The sequence below is a fragment of the Chlorella variabilis genome, assembly GCF_000147415.1.
Source record: "Chlorella variabilis unplaced genomic scaffold CHLNCscaffold_2, whole genome shotgun sequence".
Lineage (NCBI taxonomy): Eukaryota > Viridiplantae > Chlorophyta > Trebouxiophyceae > Chlorellales > Chlorellaceae > Chlorella > Chlorella variabilis.
The window spans coordinates 1,442,054-1,456,006 of record NW_005435086.1 but is presented as its reverse complement, the minus strand read 5'-3'; the positions used below and the strand labels follow the sequence as shown (position 1 = coordinate 1,456,006).

Here is a 13,953-nt window from a genome sequence, read left to right as displayed (position 1 = left end):
TACCCAACACCCCCTGCCCCACCCCGCCCTAACACCCCCTGCCCCGCCCCGCCCCGCCCCGCCCCGCGCGCCGCCGCAGCGGCTGGACGAGGCGATTGAGTCTGTGGGCAGCTCCGACGTGCACCTGCAGCAGCAGTTCCAGCCGGGGGAGGTGCGCCAGCTGCTGGCCGCCACCACCGCGGGGCTGGACAAGAAGCTGGTGCAGGTGGGCTGGTGGGGAGGGGGGGTTGGGGGGCCAGGTCGGCAGCGTGGGGGCCCAGGGGAGGGGCGTGGAAGATACCAGGGAAGGGGAGCAGGCACCTGGCGGGCCTGTATCGCCGGGATGCCATCTGCAGCCCCGCCTGCTCTACAGCTGACCCCCCACACACACACAAGCACTACCTGCCTCTCCTGCTGGCACCCTGACCGATCCCTGCCTCGTGTGGGTGCGCAGGTGCACCAGCGCATCCTGAAGCACCTGGGCGCCACCAGCCCGCACCTCGTGGACCCGGTCTGGGACAAGTGAGCTGGGCGCTGCTGCTGGGCCTCGGCCGCCTCTGCTGGGCGCTGCACACGCGCCACACGTCGCCTGCGTGCATCTTGGCCTCGCCGCAAGCCCCTCACCTACCATCTCCTGTGCTTCGTGCGCGCCTCACGCCCTGCAGGCTGGAGCGCATCTGCCTGGAGCGGTGGGGGCGCATGGAGGAGCAGATGCGCCTCTGCTACAGCGGCATCGAGCTGCGGCCGCCGCTCAGCGAGCTGCGCCGCATGTTCCGGGCGGCCAAGGGTGCGGGGGGGCAGTAGGGGGGCAGCCCCACTTGTTTCACCTTGTTTCTCACGTCCAGGGTTGAAACAGTCTGCGGTCAAACAGAACCTTGTAAGCGGCGCCGCGATGACGCTGGTATGGCCAGAAGGGAAGCAAGAAGGAAAGACAACACGGCGTTTGAGCTTTGAGCTTGACCTCAACGTGTCTGCCTCACTTCCTGTGTTTGTGCCAGCAGCAGGAGAGCACGATGACGAGCCTCGTGAGCGCTGCCCTCCCACGCCACACAGGTACTCAGCGAGGATCCCCACCGACAGCCTTGGATGGCCAGATTATGCCCTCTGCTGCTCCAATGCTGCCCCAGGGCCAGCCGAGCGGCAGCCCTGCCCTGCCTTTGTTGCCCGCTAGCCACAGCTCCACCCGCTGCCGATGCCTCCGATGCCGCGCTCGCCTCCGGATCGGCTTTCTCTTTGCTGCGCTGCAGAGGCGCCCGCCGTCACCATCCGCAGCAAGAAGGATGAAAGCAGGAAGATGCTGACCGTGCAGTGGCACGGCACGAAGGTGTGTGTGTGTGTGCGTGTGGTGGTTTGTGGTCAATACAAAGGATGTGGGGTTGGCGCACGATTTCGTTGCGTGTGCACGTGCAGCGAGACAGCGCTCCCCATGCCTGCGCTCACCGACACCCCGCCGCCTGCCTGCAGGACGTGCGCGTGGTGGAGGCGGCCGTGCCTGTGGCGACCGACCCTCAGGACGTCATCCTGCGCGTCACCTCCACCGCCATCTGCGGCTCAGACCTGCACCTGTACACAGGCGAGTTGCGTGTCCCGCCCTGGGGAGGCTGCTGTCCCGCTGCAGAGGCCCCATACCCGCCACGCCACGCCACGCCTCGCCCCTGCCCCGCGCAGGGTCGATGCCGGGCATGAAGAAGCATGACATCTTAGGTCACGAGTTCATGGGAATGGGTGAGCCCTGGGGCTGCGCGCAGCCCGCCAGAGCCTGGCCTGGCGGCGCGACCGCAGCTGTCGGCCAGCCGCGGTCTGGATCCCGCCTCTGTTGCCATGCCGCTGGCCGGATCGCCTGCGCCCGCTGCCCTGCCCAGCCCTGCTCAGCCCCTACTGCCCTGCCCTGCCCTGCGCTGCCTGCAGTGGAGGAGGTGGGGCCCGAGGTGAAGGAGGTGCGCAAGGGCGACCGCGTGGTGGTGGCCTTTGACATCGCCTGCGGCACCTGCTTCTACTGCCGCAACAGCTACTACACCAGCTGCGTGAGTGCTGGCCTGGCCCCCGCTGCCCCTGACCCTGGATGTGCCCCTGCCTGGCCTGCACCACGAGGGGAGGGGCACATGCACGGCGTGTGACTGCCAGGTGGCTGCCGCCGGGGACGTCGGCCACGAGAGGCGCCGACTCCCCCCCACAGGATGTTGCGTCTTGCACCCGCCGCCTGCTCCCCGCAGGACAATACCAACCCCAGCAAGGAGCAGGAGATGATGTATGGCCACCGCTCCGGAGGGTTCTTTGGGTACAGCCACCTGACGGGCGGCTGGGACGGCGGGCAGGCCGAGTACGTGCGCGTCCCTTTTGGTGCGCCTGCCGCTGCCCGCCACGTGTGCTGCCAGCAAGATCGATCCTGATGTCTGGAGCCGTCGGCGATGGCTGCATGTGCGGCATCAACCAGCCGCTAGTTGGGCCTGCCTGCCTTGCCAGCTGCCTGCTGAGCTGCCTGCTCAGCCCCGGCCCACCCTGTCCCCGCCCGCAGCCAACCTGAACTGCCTCAAGGTGCCTGCCAGCCTGTCGGATAACCAGGTGGTGCTTCTGTCAGACATCCTGCCCACCGCGTGGCACAGCTGCGAGCTGGGGGAGGTGGCGGAGGGGGACCGCGTCGCCATCTGGGGCGCCGGGCCGGGTGAGCCGGCTGGGGGCTGGGAATTCCACTGGCGGCTCGCACCACCTGGCACTCTTGCCGCGACCCATCAGATCTGCTTCACAGCCGCCGGAGCATGCGCGTGGTCGCACACTCGCTGCCTGCTGCCACCCCGCGTGCCTGCCTGCAGTGGGGCTGCTGGCGGCCCACTGCGCCTTTGCGCGCGGCGCTCAGCGCGTCATCCTCATCGACCGAGAGGAGGAGCGCCTGGCCTTTGCCCGCGAGCGCATCCGCAACGGCACCGTGGAGACCATCAACTTCACAAGTGGGGGGGCAAGCAGCGTGGGCACAGGCTGGTTGAGGCGGGGAGCCGAGCAGTTCCTGCCTCCACCCTGCCGCTGGCCACCCTTCCACCTGCCCGCCGCCGTGCTGCAGAGAAGAAGCCGATGGCGGCGCTGCGCGAGATGTTCCCAGACGGCACCGCGCCCGACGTGTGCATCGAAGCAGGCATGCTACCGCCTGCTCATGCTGACGTGGCATCCCGCCGCTGCCGGCGCTGCTGCCTGGTCCTCGCAGCCCCTTCTGGCACCCCTTCCTCCCCCTTGCCTTAATCCTCGCCTCCTCCTGCAACCCCGCAGTCGGCTTGCACTACACCTCCTCCTGGCTGCACTACTTTGAGACGGCGCTGAAGCTGGAGACCGATCCGTCTGAAATTGTGAACGAGCTGATCGAGTGCTGCCGCAAGGGCGGCCGCGTGGCCATCGCCGGCGCCTATGCGGGTAGGCGGTGTGGTGGTGCGCTGCCTGCAAGAGGAGGCGCTGTCACGGAGGCAGCGGCGCCGGGGGTGCGTGGCATGTGTCCAAGAAGCAGGCGCGGTGTTGATCGACACGATGCCCTGCTGCCTGCTTTGTGCAGGCTACTGCAATCACTTCAACATCGGTAAGTGCCTGCGAGCGATCCCCCACAGCAGCAAGGGTCTGGCGTCCTCCCAGCCCCGTCCTGCTCCCTGTGCAGGCGCTTTCATGGAGAAGTGCCTGACCATGAGGGCCGGACAGACCCCGGTGCAGAAGTGTGAGTGCGAGGCGTGGATGTGCTCCGCCGTGCATGTCTATCTTAGCAGGCACTAACCAGCACCCAAGCAAGCTGTCTGCAGACTGGCACAAGCTGCTGGGCATGGTGCAGGTGCGGCCGGCGTGCTGCCTGAGCAGCCCTCCCTTGCAACCTGGAACCTTGTAGTTTCGTCAATCATCACAAACTGCATGTGACAATGCAGGATGGAACGCTGGATCCCCAGTTTGTGATCACCCACACCCCGCCTCTGAAAGAGGCGGCCGAGGCGTATCGCATGTTCAACGACAAGCAAACCATCAAGGTGTGCACCCTGACTTTACACATAGATAGGAACGGGCCGCCGTATGATTCAACCAGGTCCCTGGCCTCCTTTGCAGGTGGTGATGAAGCCGGGGCGCTCCGAGGAAGGCGCCGGTGCCACGGTGGCAAAGGAGGAGTGAGCGGGCTGGCGGCTGTTCCATGACGGGGCAGGAGGCAGGAGGCGTGGCTGGCTGGCAGCAGGGTTGAAGTCGACGGTGTTAGCTTGTGCAGGATATTGATAGACCACTGTCGAGGGTCCGCATGTGCCTCTGCAATGTAAATAATTCAGTAAGGCAGGGTGCTCCGTGTGTAATTGTGGATGGGCTGCTGGATCCAACAGGGAAACGCCGCCACGTCCCGCCCCAGCGTGCGCAGCAGCGGCGGCAATGCCAAGTTAACGCCCGCCGTTCTCGCATCGCCTTCCTCCTAGATGTTGGGCAGGAGTGTCCCCCATCTGACTGCGCGCTGCGTGCCGGGCAGCGCAAGGCGGGGCCGGGTCCTCACCATGGCGTCCCTGATACACACCGATACCTTCTTCCTTGACACATTTGCGCTGCGGCAATGGGACGACCCGGTGCGCTGAACGCCGCTGCCGCCCCAACGGCGCCCTTCGCCGCCACCGCCTGGCCACCGTGCCCACTTGCCGCCGCTGCTTGTTCCTGCAGGAGTTTGCGGGCGCGCGGCTGTCGTGCGACAAGCAGCAGTTTGTGCAAAAGGTGCAGGCGGCGTATGCAGGCGGGCAGCCGCTGGTCGCGGGCTATGCGCCCTTTTGCAAGCACATCTTCATTAGGAATTACACAGGCGCCACCGTGGGCGCCTTGCCCATCACGGATGACAACCGCCACCTGCTGCAGTCAGGTAACAACCTGTTTGGCGAGAAGCTGCCACACGCTAGTGGCCAAGTGGCACGGCGATGTGACGTGTCCTTGCCTGCGCCGCCTGTTCCCCGCCTGCAGCCTACACGCGGCGGCGGCCCGACGAGCTGGCCGTGCTGGTGCGCTGGCTGCCGGCAGCGGCGGTCCGGGCCACCGAGGCTGCCTGGCTGGACGTCATCCTGTACAGCCGGGAGCAGCTGGCAAAGGAGTACGAGGCCATGCCCACCAAGCAGGGCGCGGGCCAGGAGGTGGGATGGATGGATGGATGGGTTGGTGAATCCAGGGATGCATCAAGGGATGCCAGGGCAGCGGTTGGTCAGCTTGGCTGCCGGGCCTGCTACCTGCGAGTCGGGCCGGGGCCAGGCACACATTGCATCGACTGTTGGCCTGTTTGTGCTGCCTCGCAGCTGCCGGATGCTCCCTGGGGGATCATCAGCATCAAGGCTCAGGATGAGGATTATGAGACACCCATGCAGGTGGGGCCGGCGGGGGTGACCTGTACCAGCCGGCGCCTGGCATTGGCGCCGCCACCTGACAGCACTGCTCCAAGTGCAGCCCTCCCGGCCTCCACCCAGCCAGCACGCCCCCTTGCCTGCTGCAGCCCATCACGATGATGAGGAACGCGCTAGGCAAGGAGGAGGGGGGCAGCGGGGTGCCGCTGGACCGCGAGAAGTATGAGCAGGCCACCGCCTACTGGCAGGCCCACGCCCAGATCCAGTGACGCATGTGCCTCCCCCTCCACCACGCCTCCGCCTCTCCCCCATCCCTCTCTGTCTCTCTTTCTTACTCTACAATACACCAGTCAGGCATGATGCCAGCCATGAAACATAACAACATCACCAGACAAGGGTCAAGGACGCAGGGTCGGGCACAACAGTCAAACGGCAAAGGTTAAGTAGAGGAGGGCGGGTGTACTAGGTGAGCTGTGCAGCGGGGGTGAAGGGTGTCGGTACCAACAGGCCACCACTGGCACCTGATACGATCCACCGGTCACAGGGGTCGAGCGGCACGGCGGTGGTGAAAAACGGGTAGGGTGGAGCCAGGCCGCATGTGGCGTCAATCTCAATGCAAATGCAGGCAAGGGCAGGCAAGGGCAGGCAGGTCCAACAAGAGAAAAAGCCGGGGTTTGCAGCAGGACCGCTGTTGTTTGTGTGTGGGTACGTAGGCAGATAGTAAGTACAAGGCATCACCGAGGGGAAAATGAGGCAGCGGAATCGTAGCTATGGAGGCAGCACCCAGCCGTGGCAGGGGCTTTCAGCAACAGGGAATGTTTCTCTCTGGCACGCTGCGCTCCGCTGTCGCCGAGGCTGATTCCGGCGAATCAAATCATAAAGGAGGCACAAAAAGGTGCTCGAAAAACGCCATCCGTCCAGCCCGGCAGCCGGCAGCGGCACTGGGCCAAACAGCCAGCAGAATAGCATTGTTGGGACTGACATCTCAGCATCCAATCGGCACAGCGGGGGAGGAAGAGGGGCAAAGGGGCACGGGGGAGCGCTGCGACAGGCAGGCATCGGGCGGCGGCCTGGCAGCGCACCGTGGGCATGCCATGCGCCGGCCCACCGGCTCGCCGCTGCCTCACTTCTTGGCCAGGTTGCTGCCGTTGACGGCCACCGACTTCTGCAGCTCTGCCGCGGAGGGCAGGCTGTCTCCAAAGTGGAAGTTCACGGTACCGTCCGGGTCCTGCTCCGCGTGCTGCAGCTCCGCCACCGCGCTGGCGCCCAGCTGCAGCCGGGACTCCATGCTGCGCAGCTTGGCCTCCATCCTGCGGCAAGGCGGGGCACGGCGGGAGGGCGGGCGGGCAGGCAGCGCAAGCAGGGCGTCAGCGGGGCCTGGGGAGGCAGGCGCAGCGCGCTGGGGCATCAGCGAGCCGCAGCAAGTGAAGGCGCGGGGCGTGATGATGCGGCGCCGCCTGCTGCGCCTGCCACCCCCGCCTCCTGGCCTGCTCATCCCCGCGCCGCCCGCCGCACCCACCTGGCATACTCCTCCTTGAGCCGCGCCTGCTCCCGCCGCAGGAACTCCACCTGCTCCTGGCTGGCCCCCTCCTCCGCCTCCACCAGCTGCTGCAGGCCCGCCACCGTGGCCGCCACGTCGCCCTCGTCCACCGCCAGCGTCAGCAGCCCCGCCTCCTCCAGGATGGCCACATACTCGCCAAACAGAGCCTTGCGGCGCAGCTCGGGCACAGCCTCAAACCTGCGGGAGGAGGGAGAAGAGGGTTGAGGCGGCGGGCGACGGGGAAGGGTCGCAGGGGGCAAAGTGGGCAGGTGGGGCAGACACGTAGAGCTGGCCAGCAAGGCCAGCAGCTGGTGCGGGGCATGCAGCCCGGGCTGCCTGCCCCCTGGGCTCCCTCTCTCCCCAAAAGGCCACCCACCGCGGGTCTGTCCACAGCATGGCCTTCAGCTGGGCGTAGGTGACGCCGCCGGCAATGGCGCCCTCCTGCTCCTGCAGCAGCTCCCGGTACGCCGCCTCCGCCGCCTCCGCCTGCGCCAGCTTGGCCGCCGCCCGCGCGGCCGCCCGCTCCTTGGCGGCCTGGGCCTCTGCCAGGCGCTGCGCGGCGCGCGCCGCGGCCCGCGCCGCCGCCTCCGCCGCCTCCTGCTCCTTGCGCTGCGCCGCCTCCCGCGCCGCGCGCAGCTGGCCTGTGAACCCCTCAAACGCCGCCTGCCGTTCCGCCTCGGATGCCAGGGCGGAGTAGCGCGGGTCGGCGCTGTGCGCTGCCTGGAAGTCGGCGTAGCGGCTGTCCGCCGCCACCTGCGCCGCCACCAGCAGCTCCTGCACAGCGGATTGAGAAGGGCAGGCAGGCGGGAGGCGTCAGCGGCGGGGTGGCGCCCACGCAGCGTCGGCTCGCCGCCGCGTCCATCGCCGCCACGGCCCAGCAGCCGGAGGCATGGCTGCACCGCAAGGCGCTGCGTCCCCAGCCGCCTGCTGCTCCTGCAGGCGGCAGCCGTGCCTGGAACGCCGCCAGCGCCTTGGTGCGTGCCGCGTTCTCCGCCTTGGCCAGAACCTCCACATACGCGCGGAACACCTGCTCCCGCCGCCGCTCGCTGAGCGGGGCGTGGTCCGGGGAGGGCGGCAGGCGCGCCGCCGCCTCTTCCCACGCCGACGACCCGTCCAGCGGCGGCTGCAGGGACTGCAGGGCCGCCAGGTATGCTGCCGCGGCCTGCACTCCCGGGCAGGCGGGAGAAGGGAGGAAGGAGCAGGGGAGGTGGAGGGAGAGGGTCAGACGGAAGGCAGGACAGCAAGGGTCAGGCGGAAGGCAGGAGGGCGAGGGGTCAGGTGGAAGGGCGGTCCCAGCGTGTGCTGGGCTTGCGGGCGGGCACTGCGCCAGCGCTTGCGGCAGCCTGCCAGCCCTGCCCGCGCGGCGCACCTTCTTCTGCGCCGCCGCCTCTGCCGCCGCCTGCGCCGCGTTGCGCTCCATCTGCTCGCTCACGCTGGCCGCAAAGCTGGCCAGCCCCGTGATGGCGCTGCCGGTGAAGCGCTGCATCAGGCGGCGGGAGGGCGGCGCAAGGGGGAAGGGGCATGGTGAGAGGGCGGCACAACAGCGAGCGGGGCTGCAGCGATGAGGGGATACAGATGCCGGTCGGGCTGGACAGGTTGCAGGCAGCAGCAAGGAGGGCCGCCGCAACGCACCAGGAGGCTGGACGCGGCGCTGCTGACCACCGCGCCGGCGGCCGCGCCCGCCGCCTCTGCTGCCGCCGAGGCCGCCGCCGCTGCCTCCTCCTCCTCCGACTGCTCGCCCTGCTGCCGCCGCGGGGAGGACGCGGCGGCGGCCTGCCTGGCCGCCGCAGGGTCCACCTTCTCCAGAGGCACCTCCTTGGCCGCCCACTTGGGCATGCGGCGCTCGGGCGCCGCGTCCGCCGCGTCGGCGGCGGCCGCCTTGCCGCCGCTGCCGCGCGAGACCTTGCCGCCCTTGCCGCTGCCGCCGCTGCCCAGGATGCCTGAGAGGAAGCCGCGGGCCGCGCCGTACACAGAGTTCATCTCCTTGACCGAGGAGGCCAGGCTGCGCTGCATGCCCTCCAGCGCCGTCTCCTCGCGCAGCAGGTCGGCCGCCGAGGCGCGCCCCGCCGCCACGTCGCCCCGCAGCTGCTGCACGCGCGTCGTCTGCACCTCGGTGGCCGTCGCCTCCTGCATCACCCGAGCCTCCAGGTCGAAGAAGCGGCTCTTGAGGGAGCCCCACATGCCCAGCAGGCCGCCGCCGCCGCCGCCGCCCCTGGCGCCCTTGGCGGCCGCGGGCGCCGCCACCGAGCGCTGCCCGCGGCTGCCGCGCGTGCCGCTGCGGTCGGCGGAGCTGCTGCCGGCGCCGCCGCGGCCGCGGCCGCGCCCGCCGGAGCCGCTGGCAGGCGGCTCGGCGGCGGGCGCCGCCGGCACGCCGGCCCTGCGGATGAACGGGTGCTTGAGGGCGGCAGAGGCGCCCAGGCGGGGCGCGCGGCCGGTGTTGACAAACTTGACGCCGCCGTCGTCGTCGTTCACAACGGTGCGAGGCCGCAGCAGGCTGGCCGCCAGGTCCCAGCCGGCGCCGTCGTTGGCATCCAGGATCGCCGTCTGCCGCGCCGGCAGGCCAGACCTGCAGGCGGAGGCGGGGCACGGGGTGTGAGGAGCGGTGGCGGTGGTGGTGTGCGTGTGGGGGCGGGGCAAGCGGCTGCCGGGCCGCGCGCCATGGCAGCGACGGCAGGTGCGGCGCAAGGCCGAGGAAGGGAGCGCGGGAGCGCGGGGCGGCGGGGTGCGGGCCTCACCGCACGCGCCACTCCTCCAGGTCGTGGTTGCAGCGGGCCAGAGCGCCGTTGAAGGTGCGCAGGGAGGAAGTGGTGCGCAGGAAGGGCAGGCTGCGGGGGCGGGGCACAAGCAGGGGGGGCGGGGCAGGCAGGCAGGGCGTGGTGCATCGCTCGCTCACAGAAGAACAAGCAAGGATGGATCCGAGACAAGCTCCATCTTGCGCCCCACACGCCCCGCGCAAGGGTTCCCCACACACACCACCAGCCGCACCGCACCCCCACCTCAGCTGCATCAGCACAATGCCCGCCGAGTATGTGTCGAAGCAGTCGGGGCGGTGCTGCGTCCACAGCACAGGCGTCATGACGGTGCGCAGGCGCGTGCCCGTGGCGGCCAGGTGCGGCGCGTCGGTGGGCAGCACGTACTGCGGGCAGCGGGGGTGCGGCGGCGGCGGGTTGGCGAGGGCACGCAGAGGAGGCGCAGGGCTGTGCATGCCTCTTCCAACCAGCAGCGACAGCAGGCCGGGCAGGCGTGGGGTGGCACCGCGCCGGCGCCAGCACAACCTCTTCCACCCCTGCCGACCAGGCGCCCACGGCGCACCTCCTCTGGCGGGCAGTAGCAGGGGTCCAGGATCGTCTCCGAGGGCTTGTAGTTGGTGCCGGTGCGCAGGCAGGCGGCGGCGCCCAGGTCGATGAGGCGGAAGCGCCGCTCACTCTCGTCAAACACGATGTTGGCGGGCTTGATGTCGCGGTGCACGATGCCCACATTGTGCAGCGCCTGCGCCCAAACACACGCGCGCCGGCACGGAAGCCTCCGGTGTCAGCCAGGCGGCGGCGGCGGCGGCGCCAGCACAGCGCAGGCGCGCGCCGGTTGACAGCTGCAGCCCGACAGCCCAGCCCTGCCTGCTCCTTTCCCAACAGCCACCCGCCCGCCCCCCCGCACACCACCGCCATGGCCCACGCACCAGCAGGCAGTCGAAGATCTGCTTCATGGCTGTGGGCACGGCCTGGCTCTCCTCCACCCCCAGGTCGGCCGCCAGGCAGCGCTCCAGGTCGCGGCGCTTGAGGTAGTAGGCCAGAGTCTTGTCGCCCTCGTAGGCCCACACCAGCCACAGACCCTTGCTCAGCCGCCCAGACTGTGGCGCGGCGGCGCAGGGCGGAGGCAGGGGCAGGCGGGCGGCGTATGAGCGGGGGAGCAACCATGGAGTCAAGGAGGCCGCCAGCCAACTCGCCGCCATCTTGTCTGCCGCTCTGCCAAGCCCGGCGCACGCCGGTACCTCCCGCAAAAGCTGAGCCAGCCAGGCCGTGCTTCCGTGCTGCCTTCCCGCCCTCCCAACTGTCTCCCACTGCGCCCAGGCCTGCTGGCAGCCACCCACCGCCTGCTCCACGACGGTGTACCCCAGGAAGGGCGCCACCGCCTCGCCGGCCGCCCTGCTGGCCAGCACGTTGATCAGGTGCTCGGCCTCGTGCATCTCGTCTGCGCCCTGCACCCGCGCCCTCACCCGCTTCAGCACCACCTCCTCCATCTCGCCGTCGTCGTTCACAAACGTGCCCTGCAGCGGGAGGTAGCGGCGCACCAGGTCAGGCAGAGCGCGGCAAGAGGGCAGGGAGGACAGGGGCAGCAAACAGGGGCCGCATGTGACGTGCGGGCGGGGTGGGGCAAGCAGGCGGGGGCAGGAGGCTTGCGTGCAGTTGTGGAGCGTACAGGGCTGGAGCAGCGGGGGCGGGTTCTGTGCACGGAAGTCCACGGCAGCAGTGGCCAGCAATATGCTGACGTTTGCAGCAGGCACGCAGCGGGGGCAGGTCATACAACAAGCGGCGGCAGAGCGCACCCGATAGCACTCGCCAAAGCTGCCGGACCCCAGCTGCCGCCCCGCATTCAGGCGTTCGGGCTCCAGCCGCTGCACACAAGCAATAGAGGCGGCGTGAGCGGCCCGGGGGCGCAGTCCTTGAGCAGTATCAAACGTGGCGCCGCCGCCGCCACCGCTAGCCGTTGACCCGTGGCCAAAGGCGGCCCACCAGGCTGCGCAGGGCGCTGGCACTGCTGCACATTGAACCTGATGTGGCCCCGCTGGCAATTTGTGCGCCCAGGGGAAGGAGCCGTTGTTGTAGGGCTACCCTGCGCACCTGTCCCTTGCCAAACTTGCGGCTTGCGTCTGCCCTGACTTGTAGGGCCCTCCTTGACCTGGCATTGGCGTGAGCAGCCCTACAAGTCCGCTTGAGCGCCGCAGGCGGGGCCCTTGCCCTTCCCAGTGCCGCCTTCATGGGTGTCGAGCTTTGCTGTCGGCGCCAGGCCTTCCGCGCCGGGAAAAATGAGGCCCGCGGTTTCCTGAGCGCGCCTGCGCTGCAAATGCCAGCTCCAGTGCACCAGATTGGCCGCCAGGGGGGTATTTGAGTGGTTTGGCCATTTGGAAAGAACACACTTCAATTCAGCTTGAACTGGGGATACCGAGGCCCGCGACCGCTCGCACTCGTGCTCAGACCACAGCTACGGCCCCCCGGCAAAGCCAGCCGGCCAGCGGCCTCGGTCTCCGCAATCCCTCCCTTACACGTGCCCCACAGCCCCGGACTGACGCCAACATCAGCAGACCAGTCACCGTGGGTCTATCCCTCGTGCGAGGTGGGCCCTGCGGCCGCCAGGCGGCCCAGCCAGCGCCGAGTTTAACAAACGCGGCTGGCCCCAGCCTGTCCCCTCCTCTCCAGGCGACCTGCTGTGGCGCCTGAACCTTGATCATTCGCGGGCGGCGGTCGCCCGCCGCTCTGTGGGTGGACCCGCCCGCCGCGCAAGCCTGCGACAGCTTCCGACACACTGCCGCGCCCTGCCTGGCGACCCCCACCCCCGCCTGCAGCCCAGCAACCCCTAGCCGCGCCATGGCAGGCGGTCTGAGCGTCGAGGTGGACGAGGATGTGCAGATGGTGGAGAATGCAGCAGCACCCGCGCTGTTCTCGCCGGGCATGTGGGTGCAACGCCCGCAGCGCACGCCGGCAATGGCGCCCCGAGACGCAGAGCCGGCAGACCAACGCGGGTGAGCGCTGGCCTGCCCTGCTGCTGACACTTTGTGTTGGGTTGCTGCTGCTGTCGATGCGCTCGTTGAGCAGCAGGCGGCACGGCGGTGCACGGTTTCAGCCCGTCGTTGTCCGGCCAAGGCCACCCTTCCTTGTGCTTGCCGCTGGTGCCACCATTGCCACTGCTGGTGCCGCCCCTCACACCAGCACTCCCTTGCCTGCGCTCTGCAGGACGGCGGCGCCGCCTGCGCGCGGTCCCGACGGGCTGGGCTCCTCGCTGGCCGACCCGGACCTCGCCTACCTCAACATTGGCGATGAGCGGGACAGCGCGGAGAAGGAGTACATGAAGCAGGACAGCGAGCACATGGAGGCGCTGGAGCAGGCGTATGGGCGGCTGCGCGAGCAGAACCGCGCCATGGAGCAGCAGCTCAAGGTGGGGGCCTGGTGGAGTGTGTGAAGGGGCAGGAGGCCACAGCTGATGGGAGCGTCTGGCTGATTGGCCGGGGCGTGCTGAGCGAGCGATTGTTGGTTGAGCACGAGGCGCTGTTCTCACTCATGTGTTCTCTGACCCCACCTGCGCCCTTGCCTGCGTGCGACCGCGGTGCAGGGCGTGGTGGCTGCTGTGAACGAGGTGATGGACGAGAACCGCACCATCAAGGGCCTGCTGGCCATGCTGCAGGTGCAGCGCGACGACTTTGTGTTCAACCCGCAGCAGACCATTGCGGCGCAGCAGGAGGCCATCGGCCTGCGCCTGCTGCACAACCTGGAGGGCAGTCCGCCCGGGGCGCAGCCGCCGGCCCAGCAGCTGCAGCAGCAGGGTGGGGCAGCAGCGCCCCAGCAGCGGCACCAGCACCAGCAGGAGCAGCAGCAGGGGGGGCTGACCGGGTCGCAGCAGCAGCAGCAGCAGCAGCAACAGGAGGAGGCGCAGCATGTGGGGGGCGCTGTGCTGGCGGGTCCAGCCCTGCTGGAGATGTCGCCCGGCTGCATGCTGCCGCTCAGCACCCCGGGCAGCCTGCTGCGCACCGTGTCGCCCAAAATCGGCGCGCTTCGCTTCGATTCCCTGGCAACGGCGGGAGACCTGGGCACGGCTGGCCAGGCGCCCCCCACCGTGGTGCCGGCCTCGCCGTACGACTTCCCAGCTGAGTCGCAGATCGCGGCTGCGGCTCTGACTGCCAAGCAGGGCGACACCGCTGCTGCGCTGCTGACGCTGCTGGACAAGGCCATTGAGGCGCGCATGGAGCGGCAGCAGGCGGCGCAGCAGGCTGCGCAGCAGGCGCAGGCAGCGCAGAACCAGGGCAGCCAGCAGCAGCAGGAGCAGCGTGTGTACCGCATGTGACCACCCCGCCTGGCTCCTGACGCCTCACTGTGGGGCAGTTGAAACCGAACCCGCCCATCACGT

The 13,953-nt window shown here is 69.2% G+C and overlaps 4 protein-coding genes across 4 annotated transcripts; 3 read left to right on the top strand and 1 right to left on the bottom strand.

Moving 5' to 3' along the window:
- Window positions 1–1,440: 1,440 nt before the first annotated feature.
- CHLNCDRAFT_8842 (hypothetical protein) lies at window positions 1,441–3,540 on the top strand (the record flags this gene model as incomplete). The annotated part of the gene is made up of 8 exons (XM_005851453.1): window positions 1,441–1,561; window positions 1,648–1,704; window positions 1,888–2,003; window positions 2,193–2,319; window positions 2,495–2,641; window positions 2,790–2,955; window positions 3,176–3,378; window positions 3,515–3,540. Coding segments are annotated over 8 exons (963 nt in total), but the record flags the coding sequence as incomplete, so codon positions are not given.
- Window positions 3,541–3,866: 326 nt separating this feature from the next.
- CHLNCDRAFT_137930 (hypothetical protein) lies at window positions 3,867–4,110 on the top strand (the record flags this gene model as incomplete). Its single annotated transcript, XM_005851452.1, has 2 exons — window positions 3,867–3,971; window positions 4,048–4,110. The coding sequence occupies 2 exons, from the start codon at window positions 3,867–3,869 to the stop codon at window positions 4,108–4,110; spliced, it is 168 nt and encodes a 55-aa protein (XP_005851514.1).
- A 365-nt stretch (window positions 4,111–4,475) lies between these two features.
- On the top strand, window positions 4,476–5,566 carry CHLNCDRAFT_137929 (hypothetical protein; the record flags this gene model as incomplete). The annotated part of the gene is made up of 5 exons (XM_005851451.1): window positions 4,476–4,544; window positions 4,636–4,828; window positions 4,927–5,093; window positions 5,253–5,321; window positions 5,447–5,566. The coding sequence occupies 5 exons, from the start codon at window positions 4,476–4,478 to the stop codon at window positions 5,564–5,566; spliced, it is 618 nt and encodes a 205-aa protein (XP_005851513.1).
- An 854-nt stretch (window positions 5,567–6,420) lies between these two features.
- On the bottom strand, window positions 6,421–11,600 carry CHLNCDRAFT_137928 (hypothetical protein; the record flags this gene model as incomplete). Its single annotated transcript, XM_005851163.1, has 13 exons — window positions 6,421–6,607; window positions 6,817–7,035; window positions 7,214–7,611; window positions 7,673–7,999; window positions 8,207–8,317; window positions 8,470–9,403; window positions 9,573–9,662; window positions 9,834–9,973; window positions 10,150–10,326; window positions 10,514–10,684; window positions 10,925–11,101; window positions 11,381–11,449; window positions 11,568–11,600. The coding sequence occupies 13 exons, from the start codon at window positions 11,598–11,600 to the stop codon at window positions 6,421–6,423; spliced, it is 3,033 nt and encodes a 1,010-aa protein (XP_005851225.1).
- Window positions 11,601–13,953: the final 2,353 nt, after the last annotated feature.